The sequence below is a fragment of the Pteropus vampyrus genome, unplaced genomic scaffold (assembly GCF_000151845.1).
Source record: "Pteropus vampyrus isolate Shadow unplaced genomic scaffold, Pvam_2.0 Scaffold566, whole genome shotgun sequence".
NCBI classification, from domain to species: domain Eukaryota; kingdom Metazoa; phylum Chordata; class Mammalia; order Chiroptera; family Pteropodidae; genus Pteropus; species Pteropus vampyrus.
In genome coordinates, this window is record NW_011889347.1 from 1,435,808 (window position 1) to 1,457,852 (window position 22,045).

General features: G+C 35.6%; 1 protein-coding gene and 1 pseudogene across 1 annotated transcript in view; one reads left to right on the forward strand and one right to left on the reverse strand.

The window, feature by feature from the left end:
* The window catches only part of ENOX2 (ecto-NOX disulfide-thiol exchanger 2), a 90,415-nt gene that overhangs the window by 26,733 nt on the left and 41,637 nt on the right, over positions 1-22,045 (reverse strand). The window contains 4 exon segments of the mRNA XM_011384242.1: positions 4,450-4,564; positions 11,798-11,895; positions 13,523-13,735; positions 15,146-15,378. Of these exon segments, the coding sequence (XP_011382544.1) occupies positions 4,450-4,564; positions 11,798-11,895; positions 13,523-13,735; positions 15,146-15,378 (659 nt within the window).
* Positions 7,938-8,053, forward strand: LOC111733438 (annotated as a pseudogene).

Consider the following 22,045-nt stretch of genomic DNA (forward strand, 5'->3'; position numbering starts at 1 on the left):
AACAGGAAAGAAAATAGCTATAAGATGATATGTCAGGGGATTTCTAGTCTCTAAGTGAGTAAGATTCTGTGCAGTAGCCAATACAACTTTAAACTCAAAAGAAATAAGGAAACAAAATGCAATTATATAACGCTAGTAAGTGCATTCAATCTGAATCTCCTATACAGCTTTCCTCCTCCATTAACTACTCAAACTCAGAAATTTATCAAGTGGGTGCTCAAACTTATGGTTGCATTCATTTCAGGGTAATACTGGATTAACATTGTAAACAATACTGCAGATTCTGAGGTGGAGATAATCTTACAAGTCAAAGACTAATCATTTACAAAACATTCTGGCTAAGCACTTAAATAATTTTAATAGCTCAATTATTATTAAACTTTTATTTATTTTGGTTATAAGTTTATAGAATGTGGTTGTAGTAATTAGTTCACTTTTCTGAAAATACCAACTATTCACTGATTTCAAAGGGTTTATTCATATATATGTAGGTTTGAATGTTTAGGAATATAACATATGGCATAAATATATGAAATTCAGATGTAGCAGCTAACAAATGCCTTTTAAAAAGTTTAACTGGGATAGGGAAAAAAATGATGTAGACGATAGAGGCTCTGTTCACCTCTCTGGCGACCAAATCAAAGTTGTGACAGAAACAAGGAGCAGCAGCAAGGAAAACTCCTAGGATCTAGATGAACAAGCCATACAACTAGGGAGAAATCCAAGAAAGCACCCTGCAACAGCAGAAGGTAGAACTGGGCGAGGACGCTGGGCTGCCTGGTCTCGAGCGGTTGAGTGAGACAAAGGCTGCGGCACTGGCAGCAGCAGAAAGGGGCCGAATCTGCAAACTGATTTTCACGGAGATGGACCTGCTTGCTCTGAGCACCAGTACTGATTGGGCTGTGTGCAGGGGACACCAGGGACTTACAGGGAGACATTGTTGGAGTGAGGGGCGAGGCAAGACTAACTCTGTACAGAAGTGCCAGTGGTATTCATTATTCCCTGTTGAGCCCTCCCCTCTTCCAGTACACAGACACAGCACCGCTATAGCTGTGTCATCAACAAATTGGATAATAGCGGTCACTCCGCCCAGAAGATTCCTTGAAACCCAGTCTCCCCCAACTCACAGCCCCACCCAAGCCACATCCAGGTGTGTCCTCAGTAAGTCAGGTGCTCCTTGCGAACAGCACTTAGACTCACACTGGAGGCTGCTGGCCTTGGTTTCTGGAATGGCCTTTTGAGGCACCTATAACCATAGAATCCGTGGATTGCTTGCTGAATCTTAACAGGTGGCCCCAGAGGGGCACAGGCTAGGGCTAAATTTGGCCTGCAGCTGAACCTCTCTCAGGATTGTGCCACTAGTCACTTTCTTCACAAATCCACACTAATAAGACTGGAAGACTTAGGAGCTTTGCTTAGTACATAGAAACAGACACAGAAAGGCAGCCAAAATGGAAAGACAAAGAAGCAGAAACCATATGAGAGAACAGAATGGAGATCCAGAAATAATAGAATCAAGCAATCTAACAGATGCAGAGTTCAAAACACTGGTTATAAAGATTTTCAATGAACTTAAGGGAAGTGTAGATGAGTTCAGTGAGAACTTCAACAACAATATAAAAAACATAAAAATAGAAATGGAAATTATAAAAGAGAACCAATCTGAAATGAAGAACACATTATCTGAGATGAGAAGTATATTAAATAGAATAAACAAAGGGATAAACAAAGTGAATAAAGAAAAGGATCAAATGCTCTACCTAGAGGATGAGAAAGCCAAGGACACACAATCAGAATGGCAGGAGATAACAGGCCAAGACTATAAAAATAATTTAAGTAGCACATGGGACACTATTAAGTGTCCAAATATCTGTCTGATTGGTGTAACTGAAGAAAATCAAGATGTTGAACAGCTATTTGAAGAAATAATGATGGAAAACTTCCCTAATCCAGTGAAGGAAATGGACATAAAACCCCAGGAAGTTCAGAGAATTCCAAAAATCAGGGATCCAAAGAGGCCCACATCAAGACACATCATAATTAAAATGCCAAAGGTTAAATACAAAGAAAGAATATTGAAAGCAGAAAGAGAAAAAGAAATGATTACTTACAAGGGAAAACCCATAAGACTGGAAGCTGATTTCTCAAAAGAAACTGCAAGACAGAAGGGCTTGGCACAAAATATTCGACAGGATGAAGACCCAGGATCTACAATGAAGAATAATTTATCCAGTAAAACTATCATTTAGAGTTGAAGGACAGATAAAGAGTTTCCCAATCAAAAATAAGCTAAAGGAATTTATCGCCACCAAGCCAGTATTAAAGAAAATGGAGAGACTTCTTTAAGAAGAAAAAATACAAAAGACTCACTTCATATTAAAAGACACATGTAGACTAAAAGGAAGGAGATGGACTAAGATATTGCTTTGATGAACCTAGGAGATATTTAAGTCAGACAGAGAGAGATGAACACTATATGATTTCACTTATATGCAGTATCTAAGGAATAAAAAAAACAAACTAATCAAAAACAGACTCACGAATATAGTGGACAATTTGGTGATGGATAGAAGGGATGGGGTTTGGGGGGCTGGGAGAATGAGGTGAAGGATTAGCTGATGAATGTTTACAGGGATGGGGAGCACAGCATAAGGAAAGCAATTAGCATTAATACGTTGGCTAGTTGGAGAAGGGAGGGAAGGAACAATTGAGGGGCTCATTTTACAAACTATATAAATTTCTAACCAATGTACTATATACTTGAAACTAATTAAAATAAATAAATTAATAAAAAAACCTGAAAGTCTGACTTGGTGGTTTTCTTTCTTTACAAGTTTCTGTTTATGGAGTGAAGATTCTAGGACTACTTAAGTGGCTATAGAGCTTAGAGTTCAATATGTAAGTACTGGAACTGAGAAATCCTGATTTTCATTATAACCATTCTAGTTTCTGTCTCTGTCTGTCTCTGTATCTTTGTCTCACTCTGTCTCTCTGTCTCTGTCTCTATCTCAGTCTCTCTCTCTTTCTCTCTCTCTTTCTCTCTCTCTCTCTCTCTCTCTCACACACACACACACACACACACACACACACACACACACACACCCCTAAGCACACACATGGTAGGGACAGTATACTACCATATCTTCAATGTCTAGCACAGTACTTGGCATGCAATAGTTATTAAATGAATAAATGAATTCATTTAACCATCACAAAATCACATTTAGAGTTTTTTATAATATACTTCTTACAAGTGTGGAAGCTGAGGCTCAGTGGGAAAGAAGTCCTTCCTATGTCAAGAAGAACAGAGCTGGGACTAAAACTCAAGTATTCTAACTTTAAGTCCAGTGATTTGTCCACTGTACATTACAGACTCCTAAGATTGTTTGGAAATATTTATCTGAAAACACTGGTCTTTTGGCTGATATTTTAATCTCCCCCATGGTCATCTCCCCTCCAAAATGGTTTATTATGAAATCAAAGAGTGCTGTGCTATATCGTTAAATAGGTTTGCTTTATGAGCTCCACTGGGGACCCATACCATGGCTTCTGTCTCACAGTGAGTCCTGAACATATTAGGTGAGAGCAAAAGCCTTTACCCAGACAAGTCTTTATTGACTCCTGTTTGGTTCCCAGTAAACCCCCAAGTAACCACAATGGAAGGCAGAAAATAGATAGACTCATATATTGTAGATATTTCCCTTTAGTTTGTAGATTCTCTTTTAAATTTTAATTTTTAAAGAAATAATTACTTTTATGCAGATAAATTTATCAAAAATACATTTTGTTATTTTTATCTTTGGAGATTCTCATCACAAATTATTTAACCAACTCCTATATTTTCCAGAATTTCTTTTGTTATATGCATTTTTTTTACATTTGAATTTCAAATCCATCTGTTATTAATTTTGGTGTAAGGTATAAGAGATGTAAGGATCTAACTATTTTTCCTAAAAGTTTGGTTAGTTGCCTATTTATGCATAAGCTCTCTTCTGATTTCTATTGTAGAGCATATTATCAATAAATCCATAACCACGTATAGTGTCAGGTGGGTACTAGACTAATTGAGGAATTACTTCATAAATTATATAAATGTCTAACCATTATGCTGTACACCTGAAACTAATATAAAATAATATTGAATATCAACCTTAATTAAAAGATAAAAATTAAAAAATCCAAACAAAATATAGGACAATGATTCCTAATGTCCAGTGCTCCTAGGAAGAGAAAGTCCAGTTTTAATTAGGTACTGTGGTGGAAGATAGAGACTAAATGGAGATCAGTTTGAATATATATATAGTTATATATATGTATATAACCTCACCAATTATTTCTAGATGGTTTCAGTCTGATAGATGTGTGCCCATAACTTACTGGATATTGATGATTTTAAAATGTTATCCTTGCAAGTAGATGTTAAATAAATCAAAGCAGAATTATCTTTACCTGATTCCTCAGTTTCTTTTGTTTCTGTTGTTTCTTCTATTTCATCATCAGACATCTCCATTTCTTCTTCTCTTCTGATTCCCATTAATTCCTCATTATGTATGTTATGAATTTCCTAAAGTTAAAAGGTACGCTTTTTAGGTGGGAAAGCCTTGACAATGTTGAGAAAATGAACAGAGGTAGAGATAAGACAAAGCAGGTTTTCTGACATATAACAAAATTTCAGAATACTCTTAAGGTAAAGGCAAAGGAGCATGTTGAGGCTGAAATCATCTCAATAGAACTTTGTACACTCTGTCTTGCATAACGCTTTCTTTCCATATCCAGACTCTGGTCATTGGTAAATTCTTATATCTCTTCCATGTAAGAAAGTGCTGTTGGTCATGTTAAGTCTCTCACCTCTTACATGGACTTCTGGGCTTTCCTTTAAGGTTTCTGCCATTTTCACCCTCCCGTGTCAAGTCTTTTGATTTGACTGCTTTCCATCCTCTTCCCTCTCCATTACAGCCTTGCTCAACAGAACTCTTAATCGAACATTTGTAGGTTTAAAAGTTACAGCAAAAATGAGCTGTCAGGAGTGAGTTTTTACCAGATCACCCCTTCCATAGATAAAAACTATACTTTTGAACAAAACACAAAATCGAACTAAACCAAACCCCTAACTACTTGATGCCATCGGAGAATGAACAAATGCAGAAATATTCTGAAGAGGAGCTGACACTTGGAAGAAGAGTGTGGTTTCCCAATTTTTAAGGACCTTTTAATCTGAGAGCAGACCATAATTATCACCTCACGGGGTGGCTAAATTTTTAATTGAAAACTCAGTCTTTATATTATAAAGAAATCAAGAAATGAGTTTAGGGAAACCATAGCCACTGAAAAATGAGAGGGGGGGGGAGGAGATATTCAAATTCTGTGTATAAGATCGGTTCAAATTTCTGCATGACTCCTGGAGCACAAGGCAGACTGCAAACAGCACAGCTAAGGCTAAAAGAACTGAACTGAGATTTGAGCTGCCATTTAAGAGAAAGAAGTTTTAGCTTAAACATAATGGAGTAAATTGACCATTAAATCGAAGGAAAAAAAGTCAACATTTTTTGGAAGAACATAAGAGAATCCAGAGACTTAAAAGCAAAATATTCACAATATGTAGGAAAAGCTCCAAATTTCTAGACATACAAAGAATTAGGATGATATGACCAATTTTCAAGAGAAAAGACAACAGACTAAACTTGAAATGAACCAGATATGGCATTTAGCAGACAAGGAATTAAAGCAGCTATTATAATTATCTTGATGATGTAAAAAAGGTGCTCATGATAACTGAAAAGATAGGAAATCTTAGCAGAGAAATAGAAACTTTTAAAAGAGCCAAATGTAAATTCTAAAACTAAAAAAATACATTATCTGAAGATATCTAAAATAAAAGCAGTTGGATGAGCTGAACAGTAGAATAGGGATAACAGAATAAACAGAACTAAAAAAAAGAACACAATAAGAATTTATCCAATCTGAAGAGTAGAGAGAAACTAACTGGCATCACAGAAAAAGAAGAGATTAAATGATTCAAAATCTTTGAAGAAAAAATAGTTGAAGGTTTCTCAAATTTGATGAAAGACATTAATATACATATTCAAATAACTCAGTGAACCCAAGCAGGATATGTGTGAAAAAAAAGTGTGTCTAGAACCACCACAGTAAAACTGCTGAAAACTAAACACAGAGACTCTTTAACTCTTTAAACTTATCGTGATATTCATTTCACAATATATGTAAGTAAAGTAATTATGCTGTACACCTTAAACTTATACAGTGGTATATGTCATTCATATCTCAATAAAACCAGGAAAAAATATTCAAAGCATCCAGAAAAAAAATCACACATTATATGCAGGGGAACAACAATTTGAATACTTTAATTTTTTTTTCAGAAACAACAAAGGCCAGAAGTTAGAGGAACACCATTTTTAAAGTCCAAGAAAAGAATAAAAATATCAATTTATTCAGAGTTCTATATTCAGAGAAAAAAACCGTTCAAGAATGAAAATGAGATATATTTTCAGACAAATGTAAACACAAGAATTTGTTACCTAAAGACTTACACTATAAGAAATACTGAAGAACATTTTTCAGGCTAAAGGAAAGTGCTACCAGATGTAAAGGCAGCTTTTCAGGAAGGCATGAAAAACATAAGAAATGATCAAGATCACACTGGAAGTCATTTTCTCAAAAAGAGTAAATGTGAGAACTGTGTATTTTGGAACAGCTTGCAATCATTTAGAGGCCACTTGATACCTCTTAAAGGCTCCTCAGTACTGAGCTGAGAATTCCTTGCCTAGGTTAACCCCAAATGGGCCATAATACAGGAAATATCTAAAATTATCTGGTGAAAATTACCTCCATTTAGGGGAATTATAAGTATTTTAAATGGATTTATTAATAATTAATGCCATAGTTAATCACTAAACTAATGTCCTCCTTTTTTATTCTTTTTATCAGGAAAAATAATGATTTCTATATTGAGTTAAGTTTTCACTAAAGATAAATAAAAGTACCATCTAAAAAGTGAGATATTCAGTGTTATCACTGAATTTAAGAGGTAAAAGAAAAATAGAAGTAGTAGAATATAGAAATACTAACAGTATCTTTTGTGTGATGCAGGGACATTACTTAAAATAGAAGAAAATAATGACTTGCTTGAGAAAAATGAACTTTAAAGGACTGCGTCAAGAGAGAGATTTGCTATGTTTTATTCAAACTCGTTGTGCAGAGAAAAATAAAGGAATTACTCATTTCTAAGAATTCATTCCATCTCAGGATTCTGGGTTTCAGTTATTATCAAAGTGCTGTTATCAAAGTGCCATTCCTGAAAAGGTGATTCTAATGAGGTATGACACTAGTAAATTCAAATAGTGTACAACGTACTGCATCAGGAAGTCGTGGCTCTCTTAGTTGACTAACAAAAATTTGGACTGTCAGAGGGTATAAGCAGAGACCAATTCTCAATTCACAAACAATAACCTTGGGAAAGTTATTGTGTTTTTCAGAAGAGTAAATTGTATTCCTTCTAAGGAAATGTTACGAGGCAGGAAGATCTAACTGTGAGCTGAGACATGCCCTGTAGCTCCTCAGCATTAACAAAGCATCTTTCTGCTTTTAGCAGGGCAAGAAAGCGTAATCTCTTCTTAGAAGCATAAAAAGTTTAATAGCTAAGTGATACAGTTTATCTAGAGGTCATTTACATCTTTAAAATTATCCCTAGAAATATAACAGGCCTATGGGCAAACTTTATCTCAAAGCCTCAAAGTACTTCAAGAACAAACGTTACTAGTTTCTTTAGTAGATAGTGAAATGAGGGTAAGAAAAGCTAAGGGGAACTTGCTCTAAATTAATCAGTTAGGGACGTGGTTCCATAGCGTAGCGTTTAGCATGTCTGCTTTACACACAGAAGGTCCTGGGTTCACACCCCAGCGAAGCCCTTGTCTATGGTCTATGGCCATGCCGCCCTGAACAAGCCCGATGTCTGATCTCCGAAGCTAAGCAGGATCGGGCCTGGTTAGTACTTGGATGGGAGACTACCTAGGAACACCAGGTGTTGTAGGCATAAATAATAATAAATAATAAAAAAATTAATCAGTTAGGCATATATATTTCATTTGAGCCAAACTGACCACATATGCTGGAGAGCAATATCTCAAATGCTTCCTCGTTACTCTTCTATAAATATCCAATACTAAGTCACATGAATGGGATAGAAGGCAAAGAGAACAGAGGATAGAGTATAAAACTACAGTTAACTTATGGAGAGCATTTAGTAAATGACAGTACCCCTAAGTAATGCAAGTGAGATTTTAATTATTTTAAAACCTTACCATAAAAGTTCTTGATATCTAAGAAACTTGTTTGTTTTTTCTATTCTTGGTGGATCCAAATACCTTCAGAGTGAAAGGGTGAAAAGTGGCATTTATCTTAGGAAGGTATTCCATCTAGCTTGGACATAGGTACAGTCAGAAGGAGGACTCTGAGCCACTGAAATGCAGGGAGCAAGAGAAATAGCTGCACCTCCCGAATTTTCCCCTTTTCCCATCCTGGTATTTGGTTTTAGTGCAAAACCAAAATAATGGCAATGACATGCAAAAATGTTTTCCAGAAATTTTCATTTGTGAATCTCTACCTGAAATTGAGTAGGTCACATCACTGATAGACTACATCAAAAAAGGCAATAGCTCTCCTAAAGTTTCTATACTGCTTTCTTGCTCACAGTAGACCTGTGCTATTTTTTTTCATTTAAACAGTGAACTGTTAGTGATTTCTGAAAGTGCATTATAATGATTTTGAGTCTGTTCTAATGGTAACTTTTCTGAAACTTAGAAATTCACATACTACTCCACAATGGAGGGCAGAGTACTTTCAAAATAAACTAAAACTGAAATTTTAGACAGAGGAAAATGCATGAAAAGAATCACATACATATCAGCTGACATTTTCGATTTATCATAAAGTAGGAAAACCATAAATCTTTGCATGTTAACTACTGTATGGTTTCACAAAAAAATTATATGTACTTAAATTCATCTTTAAAACTCATGTTTTATTATGTGAACATGATTATCAGAAAAGCAGAATTTCTTGTTAATTGTGTAACAAAATTTTACTTGCTTAGACTTTCAACATTATCAGAAGTCTTGGTGAGAAGGGATGAGATGAAGGAAGAAAAAGGAGCAGAGAATAGGTAGACAGCTTCTACACTTATGTAGGATTTGATTCTGTGACAATCAATACAATGAAGCAAAGCGCAAACACAAATTCTTAATCAATATCTATTGTATGATACATAATGACTGATTATCAATTAAGTTGATCCTAACTTTTAGTAAGAGGAGGGACTTTAGCTTTCTTTTATTAGCCTTTCCAAACTGTATCAGTAGAAGCCTCACACATATAAATCAAGAAAGTAAATCAATAAAAAGACTATTTAGTAAATTAGTCTGCTTGGCATATGCTACCAAAGTGAGTGCCTAAACTCTCTGCTTTCAAGGATATATATTTTTTCTTACTTTATAATCTCTATCCCACCAGAGTAAGACAGTGTTGGCTGCTGGTAGGAGGATGACAATGAGACAAGAAATAGCTACTTCGTGATATAAGAGGTCATCAACTGGCTTATTCCCAGAGGCAACTGGTAAAAAATGTTTAATGTCAGAAACTCCAACTTGATGAAACTCCTGATTAAGGAGTTGTAGCTTCAATGCTCAAATACCTAAAAAAGCCGATCTAGTTGATTAAGTGACTGAGATGCTCTGATTCTCAGTGGAGTGTTATACGGCAGCCCCAATTTAAGAAGATTGTTTTGTCACTTTCTACAGGATACTGCCTTTAGTCCTCAGAGTTGCCTGTTATCAAATGAAAGTATGCAGAAATTAAAAAAAGAGCCACAATTTAAAGAGGCACCAATATAAAGCAGAAGAGATCTTTTAGGTTTAAGAAATGCAGTGCCAGAGGAAGGTGATAAACTATGTTTCACTCTCAATTGTTTTACTTCTCAAGCTTGAGTTATTCTAGGTAGACCTTAATTTAGTCCAATCTAACAGGCAAGAAGTATTTTTCTGGGTTTCTACAAAGTCTACAAGCCACATCATGAAACAAGTAGTTCATGATAAATCCTGCTAGCCATATGCTTTATCCTTATCACTCTGCTAAGGAAGTTCTACAATATTAGGTGGTAGGGTTTTAGCACTCAGTTCTCTACAGACCCAGAGAAATGTCCAGCTCACTGACATAGCTAACTTTACTGAAAAGATAATTAAACTCAACTATATATCCACCAGATAGATAAGCTTGGTATGTCTACAGAGAGCCTTGATGAATAATATTAGTGGAGCATATTTTATTACAAAGTTATTTACAGAAGAGTTTTAGGCAAGTCTTAAGTGTTCCTTAAGTGTCTTAGGCAAGTCAGTGTTCCAACCAGAAGCTACCTTCCCCTACAAAAAGGCAATAGAGATGCTCTTCCGCTTATGATGGGGTTACACCCTGATAAACCCACTGTATGTTGAAAATATCATAAGTCAAAAATGCTTTTAATGCACCTAACCTACTGAACATCATAGCTTACCTAGCTGGCAGAGCACAGTATCTAAAAAACGCTGGCACACAGTACATGTAAAACATGGATACTATATCTACATATTAGCCCTTATGGAATTGTTAATAATAAATTGAAATAATACTATTTTCCCTTTACATAGCATTTACATTTTTCAAAATGTCTACATATCTCTTATCTCATTTAATCTTGTAAGACTGGTTTCATCATTAACTCCAATTTATAGGTGAAGAAATAAAGGCTGAAAAAAGCTAACTTGTTCAAAGTCATATAGCTATAATGGGTCAGAGCTGAGATTTGGATTCATGTCTGACTCCAAGTCTAGTGTTCTTTCCAACTACACCACACCTATTGGGATGTAGGTGAGATAATCAATGTGAAAGTGCTTTATAAAATGTAAATACCTTACAAATGTTATTTAAATATTAAGGAATATGACAACCTGCATTGATAGATATAATGGGATTGCTACCAAACTGGCAAAGAGAACTCAGAAACGAAGTTGAAAAAGTGGCTGCATACATAGATCGAAAGTGTCAGGGCTGGTTAATGAAGCTGCCCATAGGAACAGAACAACTTGAGGTATATGTAACACCATTCCAAATGTATATCAGTGAAAACATGCCTCCCATCTTGGTTTTTAATCTTGGATTCATAATAGCAACTTAATCACATCAGACATATTCTAATGGCATATTAGGCTAAAAATGTCACTTGAGCACAAGCAGAGAGGTATGTGTCAACCTTAATCTGAAATTAGAGTACTCTGTTACCTTTAATGCAGCCACCTATAAAAATGGCTGAACAGGTTTGATAAAAGAAGTTCAGAAATGTCAATGCTCCAATGTAACACCAGGCTGCTTCCAGTCTCAACTGTTAAGACACTTTAATAAATGGAAGATAGCTCTAATAATACACTAGATGCACAGGTCAGTAATTATTGTTGTACTCAAGACTAGCTAGCTTAGAGAAGTAAAATTGTAATTATCACAGCCACATTTTCACTACTAAGGTTCCCATCCAGTAGAATGCATTCAAGACAACATGTGCACATTTATTATCCTTTTGGAGCAGGTGGTCTGGACACAGAGGCAGATTATAGAACATATCTTAGTGTTTCCTTAGGGTCTTGTTGTGACCATGGGAGCTTGGCACTATTTAATTTTGGCTAAACTCCAAATTGATAACCTGTTAAAGAAAGAAACTCTCCCTCAGTGGCTACCAGAGTAAAAATTTACCAACCTTAGCTTGTTTGTACCAAACACTGATGTTTTTATGATGGACTTTTGTGAAGTGGTCTCATGCCTTTTGTTTAGAGGCAGAATGGTACACAGCTATATCTGCTCAACTGCAGCATCAGATCAGCAGTTGAATCAAGCCAGAGTGTCATCCAAGGATGGCAACAAAAAGGAAAAAAAAAAGAAATAAGAGAAGCATCAGGATTATTATATCTTTCTGTATGACACTACTAAGCTATGCTTATATTCAGAAAAGGCTATGTATGTTGGGGTAACCAGAAGGTTTGAGGTGAAATGGTGACTAAAGTTTTAATATAGGCAATCTGTATTCATTCAGCCAGGAGAGGAAATAGTTGTGAATGTGATTTAGTACTACTGACCTTGCACAGCATTGCAGCAAACAACTAACTGTGCCAGCTAGCTCCTTTTCACTGCTGGCTTCTTTCATAAATTAGCCTTCCAAAATGAGCCTGGATGCTTCACTTCAACAGAATCCATCCTTTTACTATTCTGAGGTTTAACCAGAAGCATAAAATCAAAACCTAAAATGTATGGAATGCATTTTAAGTTTACATAGTTAGGCTTGTTGACTGGAGAAATGTAAGTTTTGTGAACGAATACTGTGTAAGTGCAATCTTAGTATTTTTCAGAGTTTCTTAAGATATCAAAAGGGGAAATGTGTACAAATATTTGGAGGCTTTATACCAACCAGTTTAAAGGAAGGGAATCTTAGACATGACATTTTTTGGAAAAGAGAAGAAGGACAAGAGCCTCTGCTCAGCTAATGATTTAAGGATTTATATTCCTATGATGCTCATTGCCCTCTTTTTCTATTCATTTTAAAATCCTAAAATATGTGCTTTCTCCTCCTGGATGCTATGTCCATATATACTTTCAAAATAGAAGTGGAAAATTAAACCACTTCTCCTTAATACAAAATATATGTGAGTCAACTATGGAAAGTCAGCTATAAGAAGAGTGGGCCATAACTATTTAAAAGCAAAACCATAAAACTTTATCTTTATTCTTCAGGTGAATACAGTTCCTTGCTCAAAAGATATGTGCATAGTTTTGTAACATGGTGAACTAAAAATATTACTCAAGAATTTTTCTGATCTGTCTCATTTAAGAGAACTTGGGTAGGTTTAGAGTGGCACTACTTTTTGAAATGGTCATTTCAGTGGCTTCCTATTCTGTCCCAGTGTCTGTGATATCCAACAAAGGAAATATAGAAGAAAGGAAATTAGAAACAAAAGATTGAAGTAGCAAATTTAGCTTTTATTCAGTCACCTTGGGAAATATAATTACATTTATTACTAAAATTGATTACTTGAAAAGCATATTATGTGATAATAATCATACAAATCTTACGAATGCTGATGCTATATTCTAACTTTAGCAACAAAATTCTGAACTTTCCATTGAGGCTTGGGGCTGCTTGTAACTTGAGAACAAGCAAAAGTAGAAGCATAGGATTGTGACCTCAGTGTCAATGTTTCTAAGGAGCCGAAGTAGATAAACCAGAGAAAATGAACATAGGATATCTCCATATGTATCCTGTGAAATTGGAGCTTAGGCATTTGGCAATATAAGGAGAGTGCAAGGCTGAAGAATGGAGCCTTGCCCTTTGACATGGAATGGCTTTGTAGGCCTGGCTCCTGTGTAGAAAAAGTGGTAACTAAGTGAAGTGCCCTCTCATCTTTTCAGCAGAACTCTAATTTCCACTCACATTGAATGAGAATTCCAGAAAGGGCCTGCTTGAACTTCTCCTTTGTTTCTTCCATGTCTTTCTCATGGGTACCTTTATCATTCACCAGGCGGCAGATGTGGCTGTTGGCTGACTGGATCATGGAGTAGAAGTTGCTGGCGCTGCGACGGTTCACCTCTCCTCACTCAATCCAGAAGAGCAAGGTCTGCACAGCTTCTGAGAATTTTGAATCATCTGAAAAAAAAAGAATTTATTTTTAGAATAATCAAAAGTAACCAAATCTCGATCTATTTCCCCATTATGCTGGCAAAGAAACCATCATGGCTTTTTTTGGCAGTGGTTGTTGAATGAATTGCTAAGGATGAGGAGCCATCCATGCATACACATACACACACTACAATTTGAACTTCTTGCCTCTTTCCTGTTTTTCAGTGTAGACATATGCTGAGATGTCAGCCTTCCTTTTATAGCAGCTTTTCATTTCACTACTTGCATATAGTCTTTATGTTGATGCTCACTTTATGCTTAGGTCCACACGACTAGCCAACTCATTAAAAAATTTCAAATTGGCCTGTTTGGAGTTATATGAACAGGTAAGTCTTGACCTGGAATCTTATCAATGCTTTAACCCTCTCCAGCTTTCCAAAATATACCATTATTTCTTTGTCTCTATTCTGGATTCTATGTTTTCTGCTTTTCTATTATAGGAATACAAAATCAATTTTAAAAAAAGGATTTCTTAAATGTGCAAATCCCTTAGGCTATATGGTGCAACCAGTTTTGGTGAATGAAACCTATTTTGAAAGTGGAATTAGCAGCATCTTGCTGAGCCTGGAGCACAAGAAGCAGGGAAAATTAATAGCATTAGAGGTGAGTTGGTGTCATAAATAAGATTACTGGGACACCAGAATTTATCCAATAAAATCAACCATACTTGAAGAATAAAAAGGCTATTAGCACAGAAGACCAGGCAGGTCAATTAATATTAAATTAGCAAAATAGTTTTGAGAGTCAAGCAAAGGGAACAGGAATCAAAACTAAAGGAAAAGCAGTGTGATTTAGCAATGTCTAGTAGTCTCCATAGTTGCCGTGTGAAATAAGTTGCCCATTTTAAGAGATTGAGCAAGTCCTCTTTTGGTTGGTGGTAGCTAAGTCTTTGAGTAATCTAAGAAGAATGTACACTGTTAGCACTCTCCGGGCCTTTGTTTTCTCATCTGTAAAATGAGGATTTTACAAGAGTTTGCCAGGGTCACATCAACTTCTATCATTCTGATTTATTCTGATTTGGAATTCAAAACCAACTTGTTATCTATGGTAGGGTGCTTATAGGTCCCAAGTCATGGATCACAGCTAAATTCTCTGATCTGGAAAAGTGTAAAAAACTTCTTCTTAGTCACCTGATTTGTGGAGAGAAAAATGCCACCCCTTGAGACAGTGAAAAAGCAGAAACAGGTCAGAGGGACAGATTTTCTGGTTCTTGAATTACTAAGTATATCTCTATATCTGTAAGGCCCCCACATGTGAAATGTTTAGAATCTGTCAGTGGAAAATTCAAAGAATAGCTGCTAATAATACAAATATATTTATTAAATTTCCCCAAAGAAAAGAGATCTTTTAATCACAAAGTTCAAATTTTCTCTATGCCTTTTAGTTTTTCAGCAGCAATGCTGCATTCATGATCTGAATAGTGGACCACTGAGGGTGGGGATGGCGGGTGCGATCTTTCTTCTTCCATTTTTCTATGGTGGCACTCTTCCCTTGCTAGCATACGCTGTTTGCATTCCCACTCATAAAGGTCATCTCGAGCCTGTGCAAAATCAACATGGAGCCGGCCTGTGTCCTTCTTGTCAGTGTTAGAGCCCAGGTGAATACAGTAACTTAAGTTCACAGAAAGGAGAGAGGAATACAAGAGCAGCCCAGTGGCTGAAAAACTCTAAGTATCTTTCCAAGTTAAGTGCTATAGATGCAGTTGCAGCAGTTTCAAATGACCACAAACCCCAAATTCTCTCCCCACTACTAGCAAGGTAAATTATCAAACGATTTGGAGTATTGTCTCAGCTCTGATAACAGTTTACTGTTCTATGGGTTGGATCAGTCTTTGTTGTAGGAGTTCCATTCCTCCATCTGCCATCTTAGCTCTGGCAGAGAGAGGCTCTGTGGGTAATATATCAACAATGAGCTGTATGATGCCGATAGCGCGCGCGCGCGCACACACACACACACACACACACACACACACACACACACACAAAACAAAACAAAAGAAAAAACCTCAACAAATGAGACTACAAAAAACTCAAAAGGGATGTCAGAAGCATAGCAGAGTGAGAGAAGACCCCAGGTCTCTTCCCTTGAAATAACAATAAGTTGAACATCTAAAATTCAACAAATAATGCCTATCCTGCACACAAACACTGAGTGAGTAAGTTATCTGAGCATAAAAGCTTCCAGAGGTCAGAACCGCAGGAGTTGGGCAGAAGATTGGGAGGAACAAAGAAGCTGCCTCTTGCAGGCAGAGCTCCATGCAGGAGTACAGGGAGGGGAGAATTTGTGGCCGGTTTCCTGAACCGCCCTTCCGGAGGAATCTGTGAGCTCCACACAATGGAACCCAGGGATGAGGCAGAAAACAGAGCAGGGTCTAACTGCAGAGTGGCAACAGCAGGTTAATAGCAGCTGCAGTTGTGAGAGTACTAGGCTGAGATATGGAGATAACAGTAACTTCCACCTACCAAACAAGAGGGCATAAAATCCAAGACCTAACACCGTGGAGTCCCAGGGGAATCTGACCAAACACTACCAAAACTGTCACTAACACTGACAGGGACTGAGACCGAGGGTAGAGATCATGATTGAATATTTATAAGGAAAAAAGATATTATTAATTCTCAAAAGGGATCTAAGAGGCTTAGATGCCACTTACTAGAAACTACTCCTCTCCCCCACCCCCGCAAAAAAAAAAAAACATTCTTAGCAACAGGCTATATAGAGACCTCTATATAATAAATCTTCTTTCTGAAAAAAAAAAAAAGTAGAATACACTCCCATCAATACCCAGGCAGAGAAATAGACCATGAACAACCAAGGTGACAAGGCAGCTCAGAAAGAGAAAAATCACCAGAAAATAAGCTTAAAGATGCAGAAACACATGACTTAAATGACAGAATTCAGGATGGTACTTCTGAAAAAACTCAATGACATCCAAAATAATTCATTTCAACAATTCCAGATATGGAGAAAAAAATAAATCAACAGAATGAGTTTTTTAGATGGAGATTGAAACCATTAAAAAGAATGAAATAAAATTTCTGGAGATGAAGAAGACACTAAAAGAAATGAAGAATGAAATAGCAAACTTGGGAAAGAAGGATGACCAAATGGAAGAAAGGATAAGTGATATCAAAGACAGACATCTAGAAATAATTCAGAAGGAAGAAAAGACTGAAGAATGAAAAATAATGAAAGAAAAATACAAGAACTAGTTGGCACCATCAGGAAAGTCAGCATAAGAATAATGGATATTTCAGAAGGAGAAGAAAAGGAGAAGGGACCAGAGAGCATATTCAGACAAATAGTTGAAGAGAATTTTCAAATCTAAGGAATGAGCTGCAGCTTTGAATCCAAGGGGCTAACAGAACACCCAGTTATCTCAATCTAAAAAAAGGTCTTCTCCAAGACATACTATATTAAATTTATCAAAAACTAATGACAAAGAAAGAATTCTCAAGGCAGCCAGGAAAAAGAAGACGGTAACCTATTAAGGAAAATCCATTGTACTATCTTCAAAGTCCTCAACACAAACCTTACAAGCAAGAAAGAAGCAGAACCAAATATTTAAACTATTAAATAAAAAGAATTACCAGATAAAAATAATGGATCCAGCAAAGCTCTCCTTTAGATACGAAGGAGAAATAAAGACCTTTCCAGACATACAAAAGTTGAGGGAATTCTCCACAATGAGGTTGGCAATAAAAGAAATAGTGAAAGGGGTCAGCCCAATTGAAATAAAATGCCAAAAAATGCATAACTATGAGTAAGACAACTAGCAGACAGACAGAAGCAGAGTAGTGCAACCCTTATTAAGAGGAGGGTATTATAAGCTTAAAAAATAAGAAGAGAATTGCTATTGCAAGATAGAAATGAACGTTCAGGATACATAGGGACAATTTGGGATAACAATAACAGATAGGGGAGGAATCAAAGATCCAAATTTACAAAGGGGAATGGAGATAAGGCACATGCAGAAGAAAATGGACTACTGTATATATGAGCATCCTTTACATATTCTTAATGGTAAACACATGAAAAAGATCCAGAACTGAGGTATATAATATGAAACGAAAAGGACCAGAGGGAAAAATCACAAAACTCAAACGCATTGAAAAAATAAAAAGACAGAAATGCAAGGACAAGAAAACAATGGAAACACTAAGCAACACGAAAGCAAAAGATAAAATGACTATAGGAAAACCTAATATTTCAATACTTACCCTAAATGTAAATACACTGAATTCACCAATAAAGAGGAACACATATGCAGATTGGATCAAAAAACAAAACTCATATGCTGCCTCCAGGAGATATAGCTCAGTTCCAAAGACAAATGTAGACTCAAAGTAAAGGGAGGAAAGTGGTATTTCAAGCAAATGGCATTCAGGGAAAGTGGGGTTATCAGTACTAATGTAGGATGAAATAGACTTTAAAATAAAAAATGTTAAGAAAGATACTGAGGGACACTTCATAATGAAAAAGGGAATAATACACCAAGAAGACAATATAGTTAGTAATATCTAGACTCCCTATTAGGGAGCTCAAAAATATAAAGTAATTACTAACAGAACTATAAGGAGAAACAGACCAAAACACTATCATAAAATGGGACCTAAACACCTATTGTCGGATATGGACAGGTATAACAAACAGAAAATCAATAAGGAAATAACATTCTTAAATGTCACATGAAACCAATGGGACATAATTGATATTTACAGATCCTTTCATCCCCAAACAGCTGCTTACATTCTTCTCTAGTGCGCATGGAACATTCTCAAGCTTTGACAACATATTGGACACAGAGATAGCCTCAACAAATGTAAGAGGGTTGAAATTATATCAACCATATACTCTGATCATAATGCTGTGAAGCTGGAGATTACTGTAAAAGGAAAGTGAGAAGAGCAAATACAAGGAGATTAAACATACTACTGAAGAATAACTGAGTCAGAGAAGATATTAAAAGAGAGATTAAGAGATGCATAGAAAGAAATGATAATGATAGTACAACATCTCAAAACTTTTGGGACACAGCAAAAGCTGTCATAAGAGGAAAGTTCAAATCATTATAGGCCAACCTCAAAAAACAAGGATGAGTCCAAATACATCTTAAAAAAACTAGAAAAGGAAGAACAAATGAGGCCTAAAGTCAGCAGAAGGAAAGAAATAATTAAAATTAAAGCAGAAAAAAATGAAATTGAAAACAAAACAAAACAAAACAAAAAAACAATAGAAAAAATAAAAACAAAAAAGAGCAGTTTTTTTGAGAAGGTTAATAAAATTAACAAACCCCTTGCTAGACTCACTAAAGAAAAAAGAGAAAGGACACAAATAAACAAAATCAGGTATGAAAGAGGGGAAATTACTACAGACACTACAGAAATACAAAGGATCATACAAGGAATCTATGAAAAAGTATATAATAACAAATTTAATAACCTTGAAGAAGTAGACCAGTACTTAGAAAAATACAACCTTCCTAGACAGAATCAAGAAGAACTGGAAAATCTAAAAAGACTGATCAGCAGTATGGAAATTTAAATGATCATCAAAAATTAACCATAAAGTGAGTGCAGGACCAGGTGTCTTCAACAGTGAATTCTACCAAACATTCAAAGATTTAATACCTATTCTCCTCAAACTCTTCCGAACAATCAAAGAGGAGGCAATACTTCCCAACTCATTTTATGAGGCCAATATCACCCTGATACCAAAATTTGGTAAAGATAAAAACAGGAAACTACCGACCAATATATCTCATGAACACAGATGCAAATGTCCTAAATAAGATATTAGTGAACCGAATACAGCAACATATTAGAGATACAGGGATAGTTCAACATACGCAAATCGATTAATGTGATACACCACATAAACAAATTAAAAAATACAAATCATATGATCATATCAATAGATGCAGAAAGAGTCTTCGACAAGATACAGCATCCATTTATGATCAAAACACTTAACACAAACAGTATAGGAGGAAAATACCTTAACATAATAAAGGCTATCTATGACAAACTCTCAGCCAACATTATACTGAATGGTGAAAAACAGAAAAACTTCTCTCTAAGATCAAGAACAAGGCAAGGCTGTCCACTATTGCCACTGTTATTCAATATAACATAGGAGGTCTTAGCAAGTGCAATCAGAAACGTTACTGTATTTGCTTATTGTTTCTAGTAGTGTTCTTGTGGAGTCTTTAGAATTTTCTATATAGATAATCATGTTATCCACAAATAGCGAGAGTTTGACTTCTTTTGCTATTTGGATGCCTTTTATATCTTTCTCTTGCCTGATTGCACTCACTAGGACATCCAATGTTATATTGAATAACAGTGGCGATAGTGGACAGCTTTGCCTTGTTTTTGATCTTAGAGGGAAAGTTTTTAGTTTTTCACCAGTAAGTATAATCTTGGCTGAGGGCTTGTCATATATTGCCTTTATTATATTAAGGTATTTACCTTCTATACCAATTCTGTTATGTATTTTGATCATAAAAGGATGCTTTATCTTGTCGAAGGCTTTTACTGCATCTATTTATATGATCATATGATTCTTATTTTTTAGTTTGTTTATGTATCACATTAATCGATCTGTGTATGCTGAACCAATCATGTGCCCCTGGGATGAAGCCCACTTGATCGTGGTGTATAACCTTTGTAATATCTTGCTGTATTTGTTTCCCTGGTATCTTATTTAGGATTTTTGCATCTGTATTCATGAGATATATTGGTCTGTAGTTTTCTTCTTTTTATCTTTACCAGGTTTTGGTATCAGGGTGATATTGGCCTCATAAAATGAATTGGGAAGTATTGCTTCCTCTTTGATTGTTTGGAAGAGTTTGAGGAGATAGGTATTAAATCTTCTTTGAATGTTTGGTAGAATTCACTGGTGAAGCCATCTGGTCCTGGACTTTTACTTTTAGGGAGGTTTTTGATGATTATTTCCATTTCTATACTGCTGATCAGTTATTTAGATTTTCCACTTCTTGATTCAGTCTTGGAAAGTTATATTTTTCTAAGTACTGGTCCATTTCTTCTAGGTTATTAAATTTGGTATTATATACTTTTTCATAGTATTCTTATGTGATCCTTTGTATTTCTGCAGTGTCAGTCATATTTTCTCCTCTTTCATACTTGATATTGTTTATTTGTGTCCTTTCTCTTTTTTCTTTAGTGAGTCTAGTCAGGGGCTTGATTGTCAACTTAATTAATCTTCTCAATGAACCAGCTTTTTGTTGCATTTCTTTTTTCTATTGTTTTTGTTTTTGTTTTTGTTTTCGATTCATTTATTTCTACTCTAGTTTTGATTATTTTTTTCCTTCTGATGACTTTAGGCTTCATTTGTTCTTCCTTTTCTAGTTTTTTTTTTTTTTTAGATGAAGCATTAGGTTTTTATTTGGGCTTGTTCTTGTTTTTGGACATAGGCCTGTAATAATATGAACTTTCCTCTTATGACCACTTTTGCCGTGTCCCCCAAATTTTGTTATGTTGTACTATCATTATCATTCATTTCTATGTATCTCTTGATCTCTCTTTTTATTTCTTCCCTGACCCAGTTATTCTTCAGTTGTATGTTGTTTTATCTCCAAGTGTTTGTGGTTCTTTCCCCTTTCTTTTTACAGTTGATCTCTAGTTTCAAAGCATTATGATCAGAGAATATAGTTGGTATGATTATCTCTGTGTCCCAGTATGTGGTCAATCTTTGAGAATGTACCATGTGTACTAGAAAAGAATGTGTAAGTGGTAATTTTGTGATGGAAGGCTCTGTAAATGTCAATTATGTCCAGTTGGTCTAATGTATCATTTAAGGATGTTATTTCCTTATTGATTTTCTGTTTGAATAATCTGTTCATATCTGGCAATGCGGTATTTAGGTCCCCTTGTATGATAGTGTTTTGGTCTGTTTCTCCCATTAGTTCTGTTAGTAATTGCTTTTTATATTCCGTGGCTCCCTGATTGGGAGCATAGATATTAATAAGTGTTATGTCTTCTTGGTGCATGATTCCCTTTATCATCATGAAGTGTCTCTCAGTATCTTTCCTTACATTTTTTTGAAGTCTATTTTGTCCGATAGTAGTACTGCTACTCTTGCTTTTCTCTGAATGCCATTTGCTTGAAATATCACTTTCTACCCTTTCACTTTGAGTCTATATTTGTTTTTGGAACTGAGATGTGTCTCCCGGAGGCAGCATATGGTTTATTTTATCCAATCTTCAACCTGTGCCTTTTTACTGGTGAATTCCGTCCCTTTACATTTAGGGTGATT